The sequence below is a fragment of the Oryx dammah genome, unplaced genomic scaffold (genome assembly GCF_014754425.2).
Source record: "Oryx dammah isolate SB20612 unplaced genomic scaffold, SCBI_Odam_1.1 HiC_scaffold_29, whole genome shotgun sequence".
Lineage (NCBI taxonomy): Eukaryota > Metazoa > Chordata > Mammalia > Artiodactyla > Bovidae > Oryx > Oryx dammah.
In genome coordinates, this window is record NW_024070213.1 from 10,314,017 (window position 1) to 10,332,763 (window position 18,747).

Consider the following 18,747-nt stretch of genomic DNA (forward strand, 5'->3'; position numbering starts at 1 on the left):
TCCAGCGAACACTGAGGCCTCAGTACCTGCAGGGAGATATGATCAGTTCACTTGACAGTTGAGGAAACAAACTCAGGGAAGCAAAGGAGTCTTGCCCAAAGCCCCAGACCAGGGCCCAGAGTGGTCCCTTGTCTCTGTGACTGGCCCATGCCAGCCTGGTGACATTCTCCCACTTTGGAAGCTGGGGAGGATGGCACGTTTATTAAATGCCCTAGGCCATCAGAATGCCCAGAGGGGGCATAGGCAGGTGAACTGAACCTCCTCCACAATTGAGTTGGATTGTGAGGGTTCTTGGGGTTTTGTTTTCTTTTTTTTTGGCCACACCACGCAGCTTGTGGGATCATAGTTCCCCAACCAGGGATTGAACCTTGGCCCCTGCAGTGGAAAATCGGAATCCTAACCTCTGGACAGCCAGGGAAGTCTCAGATTGTGAGGGTTTTTAGGGTTCTGATGGAGGCAAGGATCTTTCTGGGAGAGCCCTGGAAACCTCTCATATAGGTAGTAGCAGCCAGGAAGCAGCCTGTGGCAGTGTGCCTACCTTGCAGCCTGGCTCAGACAGCTCAGTTCCACAGTCCTAAGAGGTCAGCTGCAAAGTGCAGGAACCAGGATTCAAACCCGGTGATGTGGCTCGCAGTCCGTGCCTTGACCCCTGCACTGTGCCACCTCTCTGAGTTGACCTGGCAGGCCCACCAGATGCCCAGTCCAGCACCCTCCCCAGAACCACAGCCATCCAGAGCACCCCCAGGAACTCCCAGCTGGCACCCCTTTGCCCCTCAACCCCTCCTCACAACCCTTCCCCCTGCTTGAGTCTCACCCCTATGCAGAGCCCAAGCTGCTAAAGCAAAGTGGCACCAAGCAGATTCCTCAATAAATCAGTCTTGTCCTCTTAAGCCAGAAACAATTCCACCCCCACACCCAGTCCTTCTGGCCTCATGCCATCTTGGATCCAGCCAGCAACTTGCAAATGAGCCCTGCATCCAGGCTGAGGACTAATGTTCATTCATAGGGAAACTCAGGTTAATTGGTATTTATGTCCCCAGGTACACACCTTGAAGTTGATAGATGGTGCTGTTCCTGTCAGCCAGAGGCAGGGAGAGAGACTGGTTAACACAGTGTGCCAAGGTCCTCACCTCACCCACCCTCCCCGAGGCTGAGTTTCACCTTGGCTACATTTGCTACCCGGGGTGGGCTGGCAGTGGGGGTCACCATTGCACATTCGAATTCCTCCCTCCCCTTAAAAAAAAAAAAAAAACTATCTGCCTCTTCTCTTCCCTTAAAACCATGAAACTGAAATCAGACCAACTTGAATTAGACCCCAGCTCTGTCTGGGACTACCTCTGTGATCTTGGGCCAGTGACTTAATCTCTCTGAGCCTCAGTTTCTCCAAATTCAAACTCTAAAGCAGATGAGACACACCTTCCAGGGCCAAGTACAAGGTCTGAAATACAGCAGGTGCCCATTTCACCACTGCCCCACGGACACCCTCACCATGTCCCCCAGGCCCCTCGTCTCAATGGGTTCCCACCGAGCTCAACATCCCCCCACTGCCACCCCCAGTAGCCTAAGCCAGAAGACTGGGCATTATCTGGGACATCGCTCTCCCCCACCCCATAACATTTAATCACTATTTAGCCCCAACAATTGTACCTCGTATGTGGTTGTCCCATCTGTCCATGTCTCTCTACCCACTGCCATGTCTTGGACACCTTCATCTCTCTGGGTTCTCACACCAGCCTCTTAACTAGTCTGCCTACCCTCAGCCTCATTCTGCTCTCCCTCCCCAGGTATAGTCTGCCTTGCAGCCAGAAAGAGTTCCCTCAAGAGTATATCTGATCCGGTCACTCTTTTGTTCAAAATCTTTCCATGGCTCCCCGTGCCCTCGGGACAGAGTATATAGTCTTGGTTACAGATAGGATTTAGAGAATCCTTTGCAGCTGCCTCCCCCAACCTCTCTCACCTCACCTCCTGCTGGGGCTCCGTTGTTCCCCGTCCCAGGCCCTGGGCTCGTCGTGCTGGGCCTGAGTCCAGGTGGAGGACTCCAGGGGATCTGTGCACATGTTCTCCTGTCTCTCCCTTCCACATCTGCCCTGACTTGCTCTTCAGGGCTTGGCTTGGGCATCAGCTCCTCCCGGAAATCTTCTCTGCCTCTCCAAGCTGAGTAGGACCCTCCTCTGGGCTCCCACAGTCCCCCATGCTTCTGTCTTGCTTTCTTGCAGGAGAACTCTGTACTGAGTAGGTGTTCAGACTTGAATGCTGCAGGATCATCCCTAACAGGTTGGTACAAACGGGAGGGTGAGAAGGTTACATAATTCAAATCTCCTTCCAAATAAGAGGAGCTCCCTCCTGACCCCCAGGCTGGCCCGAGACCTCGTAGGAGGCTCAGGTCAGGTGGATTCTCCTGGGCCCTAGGGGCAGTGGCTGGGGCTCATTCAGCCTCTGGACAGCCCGATTGCCTGCCTGTGGTCCTCCAGGACTCAACTCTCTCCACCAAAGTATTACAATCATCTGCTCTTCCACACATTTCATTAGCCTCCTGAAGCAGACCTAGGAGCCTCAGGGGCTGAGCCTAAGCCCAGCATCAGGCCATCAGTCTTCCTGCCAAATCCATGGCAAAAATAATCTCCCAGCTCCAGGCCAGGCCCTTGGTGGTAGCTTTCCTGGCCCAGGGCTCACAGAGCAGCCTCTGGGTTGGATCCTGGCTGCCAGCTTGGCACCTCCAACCCAGCCTCTACACAGCAACCGTGGGCCCCTCCCTTCCTGAAAACCTTCAGGGGCATCACTGCCTGCCTGAGAGGATGGAGTTCCTGCCCCCCCCCAGCTGACCTAGGAGGCACACATGACCTCCCTGCCTCCCCAGACCCTACCCCACCCTATCCAACCCTGCTTCAGCTACACAAATCCACATACTGCTCCCACCTGTACCTGCCCTGGCCTTTGCTTTGCCTGGCAAGCCCATCCCACCTTTTCCCAGGAAAAATGCCTATTAAATGTCATCACCTCTGAGTATCCTGCTTGGACTGGCCGAGGAAGGGAGGCATTTCCTCCTCTGGGCCCTGTGTACTCTTGTTATGGCCCTATGACACAGTGCTATCCTTTCTTCTTTTTGTTTTTGGCTCTCCAGCTAGACTAAGCACTCCCGCAAGGCACGGGCCAGGCCAGATTCACGTCATGTCTGACTTCCTCTCGAGGGCTAGATTAAGGCAGGCACTCAAATGTTTGAGGTATAAAGAAGGAAGAAAGGGTCATGCCTTGCCTTCCCTGGCACCTCTGTCCTCAGGTATCATATGTCAGCTGTGTGCCTACTCTGGGCCAGGCTGTATGGCCCTCCATTAGTCGGGGTGTCTTGGCTTCTTTATCTTGCTCCAGTGGGCCAGGGAGACCCATTCAGAACCAGGAGTCAGAAGCAGGCAGCCTCGGGGTCCAGCCAGGGCCCCTCTGCCAGGCCATTCTGCAGGGCTTTTGCTGACGGACCCCTCCCCCAGGCCTGGCTCTGTCACTCCCTGGCTGGGTGCTTGTCTCCTGCCCATTCTCTTTGCAGTCGGTCACCTGTCCGTGCCCACACAGGTGACTGTGGAGGAGCACCAGCCCACCTGGGTGGCTGGACCAACCATGGCAGAGGCCACCCTGCAAGATTTTATTCTGCGCTTTGACTTTGCAGGCTCTCACCATTGTCGTGAGTAGCAACCTTGTCAGATGCTCTTAGATGTTTTTCCAACACTTCCCCGGCTGCCCCGAGAGCCACTCCTCTCGCCCAGCTAGGATCCTGGCTCTTCCTCAATTTTGCCACTTGGCTATGATCAAGTACCTCATCTCGAGCCTCAGTTTTCACTTCTGCAGATGGAGGTCATATCCCTTGCCTGTTGGTGCGAGGCACGGATGAGGCAGGGGAGGTGTGAGTGATGGCCGTGGGAGACAGAGGCCACTCTGGGGGCTGCAGAAGTGGCAGCATCACAGCCCCTGCCCTCCAGGAAACTTTCCCACTGCTGCAGCCTGAGTCAGTTGGGGACATCTTGGCAGAGACTGGGGAGAAAGAGCCTGGGATCAAGTGTCAGCCCTGGTGCTGGGCCCTGGCAGCACTGGCTCCCCAGCTGGCTCTCAGCCTCCCCCTGAGAAGGCTGACTGCCACTCTGATCTCTGGGTCTGTGGCAGTTGGCAGGCAGTGAGGAGGTCTCAGCAGCTGCCCAGTGTCAAGGAGGGCCTTTCCAGGGTGCCCCAGCAGCTGGGGTATGCGTGCCGGGGAAACAGAGAATTGGAAGGTCTCAGCCAGAAGCTAATAAACAATATTGGCTACGGCGAAGGAGGAAGTGGGCAGCTCCACAACCATCGAGACTGATCTATCGGTTAATTAGGAGGTTTCCACAGCCACAGACTATGCCTGCTGTGTGTAGGGCCAGGTAGGGAGGGGCCCACAGGGTAATCAGGGCTGCTGGAAGGCCAGCTGGGGTCTGAGTGCAGCTCAATGTCTCCCCTGAGCCAGGAGCCTTAAATGGCTGAGGAATAATGTGAGAGGTTGGGATCAAGCAATGGACCTAGGACTTGACGCCTGGGGCCCGCCCATTAGGACCCGCTGTCCTGAGTACCTAAACAGAATTCTGCTATAGCAGGGGCTGGGGGCCCTCTGTGGTTTCCAGGGCAACCAGTTGAGTATGGGGAGCTATAGGTTTGGGGAAGAGAGCTGATGCAGAATCAGGAAGAACCAAGAAAAACACTGGAAACCATGGGATCTGAGGACAGAGGTCCCAGAGGTGGAGAAGTCGGTTCTTCTAAGTAGAAAAAGGTAAACAGCAGTAGGTTTGAATCCAGACTCTCCCAAACACTAGTTGTGTGGCAAATCGCTAAACCCCTCTGATTCCTGATGTCTACATTTTTAAAGAGGAACGAATGATATCTACCTTGCAAAACTGTAATTAGATTGAAGAATGTAATACCACAGTAGCTGTTCCCTTCTCCAGGGAATCTTCCCAACCAAGGAAATGAACCCAGGTCTCCCACATTGCAGGATTCTTTACCAGCTGAGCCATCAGGGAAGCCCCATGGGATACATATGAAGTGCTTAATAAATATTTGCTATATTTATTTTGTATCTGTTAGTATTAAGTTACTCTGACTTCCCTGAGGCTCAGATGGTAACGAAATTGCCTGCAATGTAGGAGACCCAGCTTCCATCCCTGGGTTGGGAAGATCCCCTGGAGAAGGGAAAGGCAATCCACTTCAGTATTCTTGTCTGGGAAATCCCAAAGGCAGAGAGGCCTGACGGACTACAGTCCTTGGGGTCGCAAAGAACGGACAGGACTGAGCGACCAAGACTACCACTACACTATTAAGTTACTCAGGACAGCGCTTCGAAGGGAGAAGGAGCTTGGTAGAGGAAGCAGGGCTTCCAAGATGCTAACAGAGTTGGCAGAATGGGCAGAGGGACTACCCTCCTTCCTGCCAGATTTGCTATGGACACAGTCTAGGGGATTCCTGGCCTGGGGGCCTGCGCTTGGCTGCCTGGAATCATTTTCGCCGTCCAGGGGTGTCCACTCCGTGGATTGAGTATCCACTGCTCCTCAGAGGGCTCCTGGCTTTGGCCCCATCCCCTAGTACTGTCCGGCCCTGGAGGAAGAGGAAGGACAGACAGACGGACAGCCGGCAGAGCGGAGGCAGACAAAGTTTATTCTGGTCCTTTGAGAGGTAGGGCCCTGCACGCCTCTCCACCACCTGCGGGCTCCGGACCTTGCTCCCCGCCCCAGTCGCCGCCCGCCGGCAGCCTCCCACGAGGGGACCCCGGGCGGACGCGACGGAGGGCACGGCGGGCACCACCCGCGGGGCAGCGGGGGCGGGGGCGGCGGCGGCCGCAGGGCCACAGGCGGCGGAGGCGCGCGCGGAAGTGGCGGGAGGCGAGGGCATAGACGAGAGGGTTGAGGCAGGAGTTGGCGTAGGCGAGGCAGTGCGAGGCCAGGCGGCAGGCGTAGGTGGCCGGGCTGAAGGCGAAGCGGCCGTACCAGAAGCAGAGGATGAGCGCGTGGTGCGGGCCCCAGCAGAGGGCGTAGAGCGCCGCCACCGCCAGCATGACGCGCCCCGCGCGGCCCGTGGCTCTGCGCCGGGCCTCAGCCGCCGCCGCGCCCGCGGGGCCCACGGCGGCCCACAGGAAGCGCATCGTGCGCCCATAGGCCAGGCTCACCACGGCCACGGGCAGCAGGTAGCCGGCGGCGAAGGTGGCCACGTCGAGGGCGCGGCGGCGCGCGTCCTCCCAGGCGGGCACGCAGAGCTCAAGCGCGCCGTAGCGCACCGTGCCGTAGTAGCTGAGGTAGGGCGCCGAGAAGAGCGCCGCCAGCAGCCAGACCAGGCCCACGGCGGCGCGGGCGTTGCGCGGCGTGCGCAGGGCCCGCGAGCGCAGCGGGTGCCGCACGGCCAGGTACCTGCGGGCGGGCGCGGAGTCAGAGCGGCGGCGGGCGGGCGGCCTGGATATCGCCGGGTCTGAACCGCCGCCGCGGTGACCGCGCGCCGGGCCTCGCTCGCAGAGAGGTTGTGGGGATGAAGGGAGTTAGCGCGCAAAGCGCTTGGAGTAGCGCCCGGCACCTAGCAAGGCTGGGTCGGAGCTCAGCGAGAAGTTACCAACCGGCCCAAGGTCATCAACGAGTCAACTAGAGAGTGAGCCTGGGCTTGACCCCAAGTTTCAACCCCTGACAGCCGGTCTGACCACAACTCGGGCCAGATGTGGGCGGTAATAAAATAGCTGATGAATTTCATTCGTGTGTTCCTTTTGCCGTTCATTTCATGCTTACAGAGCATGGACCAAGTGCCAGGCCCTGAGCTGACACTTGGAACACAGAGATGTTCTCTGGATTCTCCCAGTGAAGATGGGGTGCGGGTAGGATGACCCCCTCAAGTATGCCGTGCAGGTGCCGCGAGACTGGGTGGTGGGAGCCAGACAGCTGTTCTTTTTCTCCCTCCCCCTCCCTTTTTGGTCCCCCATTCCCTCCTTCCCCTCCTCCAGACCGGGCCACGTTCCCAGCCCAGCGCACCTGTCCACTGAGACAGCCGCCAGGGTGAAGCTGCTGGCGTACATGGTGAGGTAGATGAGCAGGTGCACAGCCTTACAAACCAGGGCCCCGAAGAGCCAGTCGTCCAGCGTGTAGATGGCGGCCTGGAAAGGCACGCAGCACAGGATGAAGCAGAGGTCAGCTGCCGCCAGGTTGAGGATGAATAGATCCGTCGTGCTGCCCGGCTCCTGCCAGGCACTCGGGCCAGGCTGCAGCAGCACTGCCAGCACCAGCCCGTTGCCCACCGTGCCCAGCAGGAAGATGAGGGCAAAGACCACGGGCACTGCCACAGCCCCCATACTCCCCGGGCTGTCTAGCGAAATGTTCTGGATATCAGCCATCTTCCCAACAGATGGGCACCTAAGGAAGAAAAGCTGGAGTCCTCAGCTCTGGCCACTCAATTCAGGGGTCTAGTTCCCCCACAATAGGCCTGGCCAAGTCTCCTGGGGTGGAAGCTTGTGGGGGATAGGGGTGCTGGGCAGACAGAGACAAAAGTTATCCCTGAGACCCACTGTGCAAGCTCCTGGCAATCTCACTGGTGTCTAAGGTGGGTTTCTCAGTTTCCTAGGAAACATCCCAGGGCCTGAAAGACTGATTAGGTAGTTGATAGACACCTTCAACCAATGATGCAGGTAAAAACACAAGCAAAGTGAGTGCGGGGAGGGGCAGTTCCAACCCCAGGATCTGGTGTATTTTCCTCACTTTTCAATGGGGATCTGAAATACAAGGAAGACTTTTGGATATTAGTCAAATTCAACCAAACATGGGTGACACCCCTGAGTCACTGGATAGTCCAGCTTAGTGAGAGCACCACATGGCACAGCCAGGAGCATCATATAGATCTCTGCCCCTTTCGCAGATGAGGAAACTGAGCCTCAGAGAGGGGACTTGGGAAGCTAATATCACACTCTGAGTGGCAGATCTGAGGTTGTTGCCACCCTGGTACCGACTCCCAGGCTGGAGCACTCATCTGAGAGCTGTTATAGGCGGTGCCCCTGACAACCTGCATGTGTGCGCCTGTGTGTGTGTTACATCTATGTAAGCTGTGATCACCTGACCCGTTGCACCCCGTGGCCCACATCGGCTGCTACCTGTGGGTCTCTGTGCATGCTTGGACCTCTGGGGTGGCTGGATGAATGAAGGGTAAGGGGGCCAAGCAGGGAGGAGGAAAGAAAGGTGGTATCTTTGAGACCCCCCCATCCCAGCATGCAGGAGCACCCCCCCCCCGCCGCTCCCCTCCCCACCGGCAAGCCCAGATGGGCGGCACAGACCTCACCCCTGGGCACTGGGCTCCTGCTCTCCCCGGGTGAACTGACCGGGCTGAAGCTGCCTCCTGGCTCGGTGGCTGCCTCTTGGTGCCTACCTGCAGGCACAGCTCTGCCGCCCACTGCTCCCTCTTCTCCTTTAAGGCCTCTCCTCTCCCTCCAAAGAAGTAGCCGCCGCCTCCTCAGCCCCTGATTTTCCCCGGGTGGCATGCTCTTCTGCCTGGCTCTCCTCTCCTCCGCCTCTCTGCATTGCTTCTGCCTTTCTGCAGCGAGTAACCCATTGATCTCGCTCTCTGAGATTCTCGCTTTGTGGTTAACCCCTCTGTGCCCAAGGCCCAGTCCATTCCTGGCCCTCTCACCTCCTATGGTCCTGCCTTCTCACTCCACTCCACATCCTCTCTGCTCCCTGCTCCAAGAAGGGCTCCAACCCAAGTTCAGAAAGGACTTCTAGTCTTTTTTTTTTTTTTTTTTTTTTTGCCACATGGCCTGTGGGCTCTTAGTTCCCCAACCAGGGATCGAACCAGAGCTGTCTGCATTGGAAGTGCGGAGTCTTGACCACTGAACTGTCAAGGAAGTCCCAGGACTTCTAATCTTGAATGGAGTGTCCAGCGCTAGGAAACCAGATAAAAAAGTCTCTTTTTTCTGCAGACTAGGATTCCTCCTGGCCGAGAATTTCAAGACCCATCAGGTTCCCTAAGCTGATTCCAGGGCTTCAGTCTGCCTGAAACCTGGAGGGTCTATGTGCATGTCTGGAGTCTGACTTTTAGTCTTAGGGCAGTGGGGAACTACAGAAGATTCTAGGGCAGAGACGTGACCTGCTCATTTATTTTGTAATTAGCTTATTATGGCCTGAGGTTAAAAGAATGGCTAGAGAGGGAGTGATTTAATGAGAGACCCATTAAGAGCCTCTCCTCCAGGCAAAGAGGTTACCAGTCTTGGTGAATGACGGGTGATTCGGTCATGGGGTTCTGGTCTGGACCTCCTCTTGGAAGGACCATATGGCCACATCTTCCAGAGGGTTAGAGGCCAGTGGGACAAGATGCATTGGATTTAACAACAAGGTGGTTGTTGGTACTAGACAAAGTGTAGTGGGGGCAGAAGGCAGTCTGCAGTGAATGGGGAGGAGAGATGGTAGGGGTTGTGTGGTCTTTCTAGAAGCTGGGAGGGCGGGGTGAATGTCAAGAAGTCTGTACAAGGGGAAAGAAAACAGTCTGAGAGGATGCTGATGAAGCCAGGACTTGCAACCAAGGTCTGAGGAGCTGGGAAGAGACTCTTCAGAACTGGCTTCCCGAGGCCCTGGTATGTTCACCAGTGCTCAGGTTCCTCTAAAGCCTGATGCCACCCATCCCAGATGTGGAACATCCCTGAACTTTTAGAAGCAGAAACTCTTTGAATTGAAGATATTACGGATTATCCCTAGATTCTGCAAAGCCGAATTCAGAACTATCAAAACTGCATTAAGGAGTTAGAATTGTAGAATCTTGTGATCTCTGAAGAGCAGAACTGTAGGATCTAGACTTGAGTGGTGGGATTTGAGAACTTGGGGGTCCACAACCATCTTGTAGGGAAGGAATGCACTGTGAGATGCCCAGAAGCCTGGACTCACAAATGTGGCAGGCCTGGCCCCTGAAAGCCCCTGACACACTGCCCTCCCTCCCCTTGGGAACCCCAAGCCAGCTATGCCCAGAGTCTGCGCTCTGGATGGGTTGGAGCAGTTTTAGGGCAAAGAGCTCCCAGGAGCAGCAGTGCTGAGCTGTGATATGACAGCAGAGGAGAGGAAGATGGTGGCAACCAGAGGGGGACCACCTATGAGGCAGGCAGGACGGGTGCCTCACCACGGCCTGAGCCCCAGCAGGCCCCGGGCACCCACACCTCCCCTCGTTCCAGCTGCTGCTTCTGGCGGCTGTGGCCCTGAACCAATGCAGAGGGCAGATGGTGTGCCCTGAGAGCAGTCCCTGGAGATCTGGGCCCTGCAAGACATGCAACTGCGACTTTGTAGCTGGCCCTCAGCCCTACAGCCTGTCTTGGCCTATGGCAATGACCCAGGGTATGTGCTGAGCCCAAGCATATGTGCCCAGAGGTGCCCTGTGCCTGCTGGCACATCCTCCGACCCCTCGGGACAGTTGCAGAAGACCTGCGCCAGTACAGGTCACATGCTGAGCCATGAGCTGGCTGAAAACTTGGCGCCCTACTGCGACGAGCTGGCCCACAGCGTCACAGTGCTGGGCTGTCCCCAGGCACACAATGTCAGCAGCTGGTGGTGCCGGGAAACTGCAGGAAGAAGAAGTATGCACTCTGTGCCACTGGTGGGTGGACCTTACCTACGGCTGTCTTGTCTTGGCATCACCGACTGTGACCCGTCATCCCGTGGCTGCTCATGGCCACCTGCCATGACCTGCCAGCCTGAGCAGACCACACACATCAAGCTGCTGGCCTGGCCAGGGGCGGGGCACCAGGCGGTGGGTACTTGCTGCTGAAGTACACCTGGTGCTGGATGCCCTACCCCGTGTGTGTGCCCCTGACGTGGCCACAGTAGCCCCCTTCCCTGAGGCTGTATCCTCCAGTACCCCAAACTCCTGGACCCCTAGCTTCAAGCTGCCCAGGATCACAGGCTAGGATTTTCAGAATCCCAGCATTAAGACCCTGCTGGCTGGGGCCAGAGCTCACCAGGCTGTCTCTCTCTAGACATCCAGGCTGAAGGGAGGGCTGGGGGTGCAGGGCACCAGAGCTGTGGTCCCCACCTTTCATGAAAAAGGGCTTTTTCATCCTCCCTGCCCCCTCGCCAGCAGACTATCAGCTCCCAAGGCCACACCATGCTGAGGCTGGTGACTCAGACCCATCCTTTACCCTACCAGGAGCCCATAAGGCTGAGTGGGGAGGGGTATGGAGAGAGAAGGGCTACGACTGTGGGAAGGGACAGTCATCTCCAGCAGGGGAGCAGTGAGCGGTTGTCGGGGGGCAAGGGAGAATGGGGTCTTGCTGTGGGGCTGCAAAAACATCCTGTCCAAGGCCTGAAGTCTAGAGGGGGTTGGAAAATAGCAGCCAGAACCCGAGCTCACTGTGCCCCCTGGCGGTTCCTCTGACCAGGCCAGTGAGCCCTGGGAATATGGAGATGGAAGGACCCCAGATACCAATGTAACAGCCAGTCTTGGTATAGCAGGGAAGACTGAGGCACACATGGGGGAAGGGGCTGCCTAAGGCTACAAGGCAGGGATAAAGTGGGGATAGAATATAGGGTTCCAGACTCTCGGGCCCTCTCCAATAGTGACAGACATTCTTCCCTCTGGAGCACAATCTTCTTCTCCCAATCATGGGCTTGGGTGTCCAGCCCCTTCTTATCTGGGCAGCTGTAGGCCATCCTTGGGGTGGGGAGCAGAGGACGAGGGGTTCACCAGGGCTAGACTCTGGAGGTTGTGGAATAGGGGGGCGGGTGGCATGGGAAGGGGCCTGTAGGGCTGGTGCTCAGCTTCTCTCTACATCAGGAAAGCATCCAACTGAGCCAAATGGTGGCCCCGGCCTCTGTCATCCCATCTGCCTGGGTCCCCTGTTAATTTGGGAGAGGTGGTTAACTCTGAGAGCTCAAAGCCCTCAAAGCCCCATCTTCTGCCTGATCCTTTGACCAGCTGCAGGACTGGGGCTGCTCCGAGAGAATAAAGCAGACTAACACGTCATAGCTGATTTCCACACTTGCTTTAACCTCATACCCACAAGCACAGGCCTCATCCCAGCCTGGCGCCAGGACTGACAGAGCTCAGAGCCTCTGGCCTGGGCTGATCAAAGGCCCTCCTTTTCACTGTGTTGGGAGGAGGACCTCGGCTCTGCTTGTCACCATCCAGAGCTCAAGGCAGTGCCCCGTGCAGTCGCCCCACCTCCACGAAGGCCTCCACACAGCGGTCAATATCCTCCTCACTGTGCACTGCTGAGATCTGGACTCGGATCCGGGCCTTGCCCTTGGGGACCACAGGGTAGCTGAACCCGATGACAAAGATGCCTGTGAGGGTAGAGAGGGTCAAGCTGGGGCTCACCAGAGCCAGGCAGGTTCTGGGGGCATGACAGATAGCTCCTACTTTTCTGGGGGCTACAGAGGGCAAGGGAGCTGCCAAAGGTCTCTCAAAACTGGGACTGCCTCACGGCCTAGGTTTTCAAGCTTGGACAGACATCTGATCTAAGAAGGGTAGGAGGGCTGGGGGAAGAGGGGATAGTCACAGGCTAAGGGTTCCCTCCTTTTCTTTTAGAACCCACAGCCACATCTCAAACCCCGCCTCCTTACCTCTCTTAAGCATGTCATCCGCTATGTGTAAGGCCAGCCGAGCGTCACCCAGCATCACAGGGCAGATGGGGTGATTGGCACCTGAGATGGTGAAGCCAGCAGCCTCCATCTGACTGCGGAATCTGTGGGCATGAGCTGGGTATCACTGGGAGTTGGGGGACTGTGGAGCAATCACACCCACTCCTGATGGACATGGATGTGACCCAAGACTTGTGGCCAAGTCTGCAGGAGGAACCAACAAAGACAGAGATGCTGACCCAGAGAGGCAGATGGGGAAAGAGGCAGAGGAACAGGAAGACCAATTAGGAAGGCAGAAAGACAGGACTGTACAAGAAGGCGGAATGCAGGATCATTTGCAAAGAAATGCACCGGGGAGACTTCCCTGGGAGTCCAGTGATTAATACTCCATACTTCCAATGCAGGGGGCGTGGGTTGGATCCTTGGTTGGGGAACTAAGATCCCACAGGCAGTAGGGCCAAAAAATAAAAAAAATATACATGAAATGCACCAAGAAATGGAAGGAAAAGACAGATAGAGAGAAGAGGGTGGGGACAAGCAGGTAGCCCCTGGTTAAGAGAGCCAAGTCCCAGGGCAACCCACTAGGGACATGGAGGTGGGCAGAGGCAGGATGCAAAGGCAGGGAGTTATGGGCCTGTGCAGCCACACAGGGCAGGCCCTCACCAGCTCCACCGCCCCAGCGGGCCCCACCCTGCCCAGGACCGCACCGCAGGGTCTTGGCTGCCATAGACTGGACGATGGCGTTGCTCTCCATGAGCAGGTCCAGGGCTTTGGAGGCACAGCCGACAGCAGCAGGTGGCAGGCTGTTGGAGAAGAGGTAAGGCCGGGCACGCTGCCGTAGCAGGGACACCAGGGCCCCAGGCCCGGTCGTGTAGCCCCCTGCGAACAAGGGTGAGAAAAGGAGCCAGAGCTTACCCCATGGCCCCCCTGAGAGGACTGTCCATGCTTGTCTTCTTCCCTGCAGCCCCAGGTCTCCCCTTCCCACCTCCCCCAAGACCCCTCCAGGGCTGTGCGTGCAGATAAAGGGAGCCCAGGGGCCCAAGGCTGCAGACACCTGATGCTCCGCCCAGGGCCTTCCCCAGTGTGGAGTTGATGATGGTGACTTGGTCCATCACGCCCAGCAGCTCATCCGTGCCCCTGCAAGGGAAGCTGCCACTACCACCATGGCCACCTGAGCACCCAGGCTCATGGGTTGGGCGTGGGGGCTGGCCTTGTGGTTTCCCACCCACCCTGACGAGTCCAACCCAAGGCCTCAGGGGCCGTGTGCTCCCACCGTCCTGTGGCCCCCAGGAAGCCAGTGGCGTGGCTTTCGTCCACAAACACCAAGGCACCGTATTGAGAGGCAAGGCGGCAGATCTCCGGCAGGGGTGCGATGTCCCCGTCCATGGAAAAGGCCCCATCAGTGGCCACCAGGCGCAGCCGATGCTTCTGCAGGCGAGATACGGAAGGCAGTGGCTGGTATCACGATTTGGACCAAGTCACTTCCTTTCTGTGCTGCTTGGCACTCTAAAGGCTCACTCTGCCCAGTGCCCGGGAGCACACATGTACCCTCGTGCTGAGGCTGGCACATCCTCTCCCTCCTCTGGGCCTCTCTGGGCCTTCCCCATCTCTTCCAGGGCAGTCTGGAGACATGCTTAGCCACTGGGCAGTGAGAATGCTCCCAGTCTCCTCTCCAGAGGGCAGGGTGGGGTGGGGTCAGTTCTGTCCATAAGCTTATCCCACTCTGATGCTGGGTAGGGGCCTGCCACACATAAGGTGCTTCCTCAAATTCAAAACAGCTTTGTGCCATGGGATAAAGTTTTGGGTCTGAGATTATTGATGTTGTTTAGTTGCTAAGTCATGTTGGGTCTGAGGATCTGGGTTCAGATCTTGGCTGTTTCGAACTTTCAGGCTATTTGTCTGTGAGTGAGGAGATGGCTTCTGCAAGCCTCTTTTCTTTCACCAGGGTAGGGGGCAGTTTGCGGGGGAGGCTGAGGATAAGACCAGTCCTTGGCCCTGGAAGTGTGAGGCCCTGCTGCACCTGGGCCTCCTGCAGCTTGGCCTCCAGATCAGCCATATCCAGGTGGCGGTAGCGGTATTTGTGGGCCTTGCACAGACGGATGCCATCAATGATGGAGGCATGGTTCAGCTCATCTGACAGGACTGCGTCCTCGGAGGTCAGCAGGGCCTGGTGGAAGGCAATCAGAAGTAGGGCCATCACCCAACCACCACGGGGTTCTCCCTCCTCATGACTCTCCCTGAATCAATATTTCACTGCCAACCAGAGCATTCTTCTGGGCAGGGAGGCAAGGAGCCCTCTGCCTCTATCTTGATCCCCAGGCATTCCAGGACTGGGTTGGATCAGGGGCCCTGCTCTAGCAAAAGCAGGTGAGAACATGTTTGGTGAATGCCTGGCCCCTAACACCCTCAGCCTTCCAGCTGATGTAGGTTACTTCCCAAATGCCCTGGAAGCTGGCCTCCTAGTAAGCCCCAGGATTCCTCCTGGAGACCTGCTGGCCCAACCTTGACCTCCAAAGAAATGGGCACTGAAGCCTCTCTACATGGCCCTGGCATCCTGCCAAGTTCTCTGGACTGCACACTCCCAAGCCCTCCTCAGCCTGGCAGGCCTCACCAACTCCCACCTGAGGTATCACATACCTCAAAGAAGCCGGTGTTGGCATCAAAACAGCTGGGATACAGGATGGCATCCTCCCTTTGGTGGAAGCGGGCTATCTTTGCTTCTAGATCTTTGTGGATGCTCTGAAGTAAAGGAATGAAACACATATTAATGCCTTTGGGGCCACATGGGACAAGTCCTGGGGACAGAGGCTTAGAGGGCCACAAACAGATCCTCCCCCTTCTTTTTGCACCACAAGGGTTCACCCGGAGCTAACACAGGAATCTGAAGCATTAGGGGCCCACTAGGTGCCCCTCTTCCTGGTTAGGTTTTCATTTTACAGTGGGGGTCTGATGGTAGAATTATGATGCTAATGGCAAAGGAAGATATTTTCTCTATCAAACCGAGTACCCTTTTTTTCTATCTTTTCTTTATTTTCCTTCTATTTATTTTTTTGCCACACCACACAGCATGCAGGATCTTAGTTCCCTGACCAGGGATCAAAGATCAAATCTGCGCCCCCTTGCAGTGGAAGCACAGAGTCTTAACCACTGGATCATGACAGAAGTCCCTAAGTGCCTTTTTCTGTTGTTTAATGGCAAAAAGGAGGATTACATAAGTACTCTAGGTTCATTTGGGCCTCCAATTGTTAGATTTGGAAGCTGTCCAGTCTAACCTGCCCTGGTTGGAAGTCAAAAGTTCCGTTCATTTCCCCTTCACCTTTCTGAGAGAACAAGTAATGATAATCACAAGGACTCAGAAGCACTGACTCTTGAGCGAGGCCATATGGATTCAAGTTCCACCACAACAGGCTGTGTGCTCTGGGCAAGAAAATTAATTTCTCGGGGCCTCAGTGTCCTCATCTCTAGAACAGGGGCAAGAATAGCACTTAGAAGTTGGGATTATTATCTGCATTAAGGAGTAATTTGCAATGTTCTTAAAATAGCACATGATACATAGTAAGCACTGTAAGTTTCATGTATAAAGGGTTCATTTTGTAACATTTACAAAATAAAATTATTAAGCAACATTTATTGAGCACTGCTGTGTGCCAGGCCTTGTTCTAAGCATTTTTACGTGTATTGGGTTGGCCAGAAAGTTCATTCAGGGTTTTCCGTAAGAAGTTATGGAAAAACTTGAACAAACTTTTTTGCCAACCCACTATTAACTCTTTAATTTGGGATAATCTTATTAATTATTATTTCCACTTTACCAATGAAGGCACTGATGCTCAGACAAGTTAAGACACTTGCCCATGGTAACAGAACCAATATATGGTGGTACTAGAAACCAAACTCAGGCAGAATAGCTCCAGAAACCTCTATTTCAATCCCTGCCTTCTACTCTTCCTTTCTTGAAGAGGAACAGGTAAGAAGCTCTGTTCTGTGGGTGGGGAAATGGATGCTCTGAAAGGTTAAATTTCTTGCCCAAGGCTTCACAGCAAAGAGAAGCTTGAACCCAGTTCTTCCAGTGAACAGCCCTGGGGCTAAGCATGGGCCAAATTCTGGGATGAGCTGAATTGCCTAAAACCAGCCCTGCTGACTGCAGAAGCAGACATCTGAGGTCAGTGCCCAACACTGGGGACCACCCCATCCTCCCCCGCCCCAGCCTGGGCCATACCCTCGGTGTACCTGCGTGCCACAGATGAAGCGGACAGAGCTAAGGCCAGCTCCAAACTCCTTTAGCGTCTGCAGACCTGCCTGGATGACCTCAGGGTGGCTGCTCAGGCCCAGGTAGTTGTTGGCACAGAAGTTAATAATTCCTGAGATGGAGGACAGGGGATGGACACAGGAGCTCAGGACAATCAGGGCCTGTAAAGGTGCCAGGCCCTGGGGACTCAAGAGAGGAAATGAACCTGGAATCGCCCTTGAAGAGGCAACAACCACACAGTATGATCTGTTCTGGAGCAGAGGCCAGGTTGGGGAGCGGGCAGCCCCTAGAAGGCACCGAATTCAACAGCTACAGGAGAGGGAGGGGCAGAAATGGACTCCCAGAGCAGCACTTTGGAGAATGAGAAGGTTTGGATCACATTCACCCACAGCCCTTCCTCTCTGGCTTCTCCTCTCTCTGAAGACAACCAGTAACTCCTAATCTGGCCCTTGGCTCTTTCTGGGTAAAAGAAGAGGGCATCACAGAGCCCTGTGATGGTCTCCAAACTCCACATAGTTGACTTTGCTGCCTGCTACAGAACTGTATGCCCAGCAGGGTGGCCTCTCTAAGACCTTGACCCTTGCATTTTAAAGCCCAAGGTGGACACAGCTGACCCAGGGAGGAAACTAAGGCTCCAAGAAGGCAAGGTTTACTCAGTTTGGGAGAGGCAAAACAGGATGGGAACCTGGATCTCCTAATTTCCCACTGTTTGATCTGCTCCAAGGTTCCCTGGAGAAGGACAGACACCTCTGTTTTACAAATAAGCACAACAGCACCAAATATTCCAGGCCTGTTTCCTGGGCAGAAGACAGGTTTGGAGGCCTATTGGTAACCAGCACCCACCTGGGTCCTGGCACAGACAAGATGAGCAGTGACCACAGATAAGACAGAAACCAGGGTGGCCTGGTCGGCCAGTTCACAGTATGACTTGTGGGGCAGCCCTCAAGCCCCTTGCTCAAACAGTGATTTTGGCCAGAAAGTTGATCTCTATGGACAGTTACGTGACCTTCCAGCTCCAATATACCAGAAGAACTACACTAAAAGCCTAGCTCTTCCTGCAGCTAGCTGGGCGTTTATAGGCAAGACACTTCAAATCTATGAGCATCAGCGTCTCTTCATTTGTAAATGGGACCAGTCATGCCCACGTTTTGAGATTTGCAGGAGTGCAGGTGCAGCAATTAGCAGAAATCTGAACAAAGCAGCAGCTCCTATGCGGGATTTCTTGCTGCTGCCTCCCCATCACCCTTTCTTGAATCCGTATGGTGGGAGCCAACTGGCTGTCTTTCTTCCTTACGTTCTCACAGGCTGGATCTCGGATCGAGCCCTGGCCTCTAAATAAAAAAGGTGCTCAAAGGGCAAATTACCTTCTTTCTGGAGGAACGGATCTAATCAGGTTAGAATTAATTGTGGGAAAAGGCAAGTCGGCCTGACAGATGGGAAGCGGTCCAGCAGCGGCTACGTGTGCCTGTGCTCCGGCCCGCTCACTGCCTCCAGGACCTCCACTTCAGCGAAACCCTCAGGACACCCGGAACACCCGGCCAGGTCTGGCGATTCCCAGGAGGGGGTTGTTACCTCCCGGGGCGCCGTCCACGTGGATGTGCGGCCCTTGACGGGACGTGATGACTCGCTCGCTCTTCCAGGTGCCAGCTCCGCGGATGCTTTCCAGCTCCTCCTCCAGGATGCCACGCAGCTGAGCCAGCGCTGACTGCGCCCGGCTGCCGCGGGGGGCCCAGAAGAGCGCAGCATGTAGGACGCAGCCAGCCCACATTTTGCCCACCTCGCCGTAGCTAGACTGCCCGCTCAGGTCTTTGCGCACCGAGGCCTCGGCGTGATCACGTGCGGGGGCTGGGCCCCGGCAGCCAATCGGAGAGAGAAGGGCTCTGCTCTAGGGCAGGGGAGGCGGACCTAGGAATAGCAGGG

The 18,747-nt window shown here is 55.8% G+C and overlaps 2 protein-coding genes across 3 annotated transcripts; both read right to left on the minus strand.

Moving 5' to 3' along the window:
* Nucleotides 1–5,656: 5,656 nt before the first annotated feature.
* Nucleotides 5,657–11,508, minus strand: GALR3 (galanin receptor 3). The gene is made up of 2 exons (XM_040233508.1): nt 7,011–11,508; nt 5,657–6,404 (listed from the first exon to the last, which is right to left on the minus strand). Exons 1-2 carry the CDS (start codon nt 7,367–7,369, stop codon nt 5,657–5,659), a joined length of 1,107 nt encoding a protein of 368 aa, XP_040089442.1. The 5' UTR covers nt 7,370–11,508.
* Nucleotides 11,509–11,966: 458 nt separating this feature from the next.
* On the minus strand, nt 11,967–18,728 carry GCAT (glycine C-acetyltransferase). Of its 2 annotated transcripts, XM_040233343.1 has the most exons (9): nt 18,400–18,728; nt 16,809–16,939; nt 15,219–15,320; nt 14,602–14,748; nt 13,855–14,009; nt 13,636–13,718; nt 13,289–13,460; nt 12,564–12,685; nt 11,967–12,284 (listed from the first exon to the last, which is right to left on the minus strand). In XM_040233343.1, the coding sequence occupies exons 1-9, from the start codon at nt 18,593–18,595 to the stop codon at nt 12,133–12,135; spliced, it is 1,260 nt and encodes a 419-aa protein (XP_040089277.1). In that variant the 5' UTR covers nt 18,596–18,728; the 3' UTR covers nt 11,967–12,132. The 2 variants fall into 2 exon arrangements, 1 of the variants encoding a protein (XP_040089277.1); XR_005719713.1 differs by having other exon boundaries at nt 12,564–13,460.
* Between the last annotated feature and the right edge of the window lie 19 nt (nt 18,729–18,747).

What these genes read in the sequence shown, in the direction of transcription:
- GCAT (XM_040233343.1), bottom strand. Translation starts at nt 18,595, where the DNA reads ATGTGGGCTGGCTGCGTCCTACATGCTGCGCTCTTCTGGGCCCCCCGC. An exon ending in GGCCCTGGGCGGAGCATCAG is followed by an intron (nt 13,461 to 13,635) that starts GTGTCTGCAGCC and finishes CCTTGTTCGCAG; the next exon opens with GGGGCTACACGACCGGGCCT. An exon ending in ATGGCAGCCAAGACCCTGCG is followed by an intron (nt 12,686 to 13,288) that starts GTGCGGTCCTGG and finishes TCATGCCCACAG; the next exon opens with ATTCCGCAGTCAGATGGAGG.
- GALR3 (XM_040233508.1), bottom strand. Translation starts at nt 7,369, where the DNA reads ATGGCTGATATCCAGAACATTTCGCTAGACAGCCCGGGGAGTATGGGG. An exon ending in GCGGCTGTCTCAGTGGACAG is followed by an intron (nt 6,405 to 7,010) that starts GTGCGCTGGGCT and finishes GCCCGCCCGCAG; the next exon opens with GTACCTGGCCGTGCGGCACC.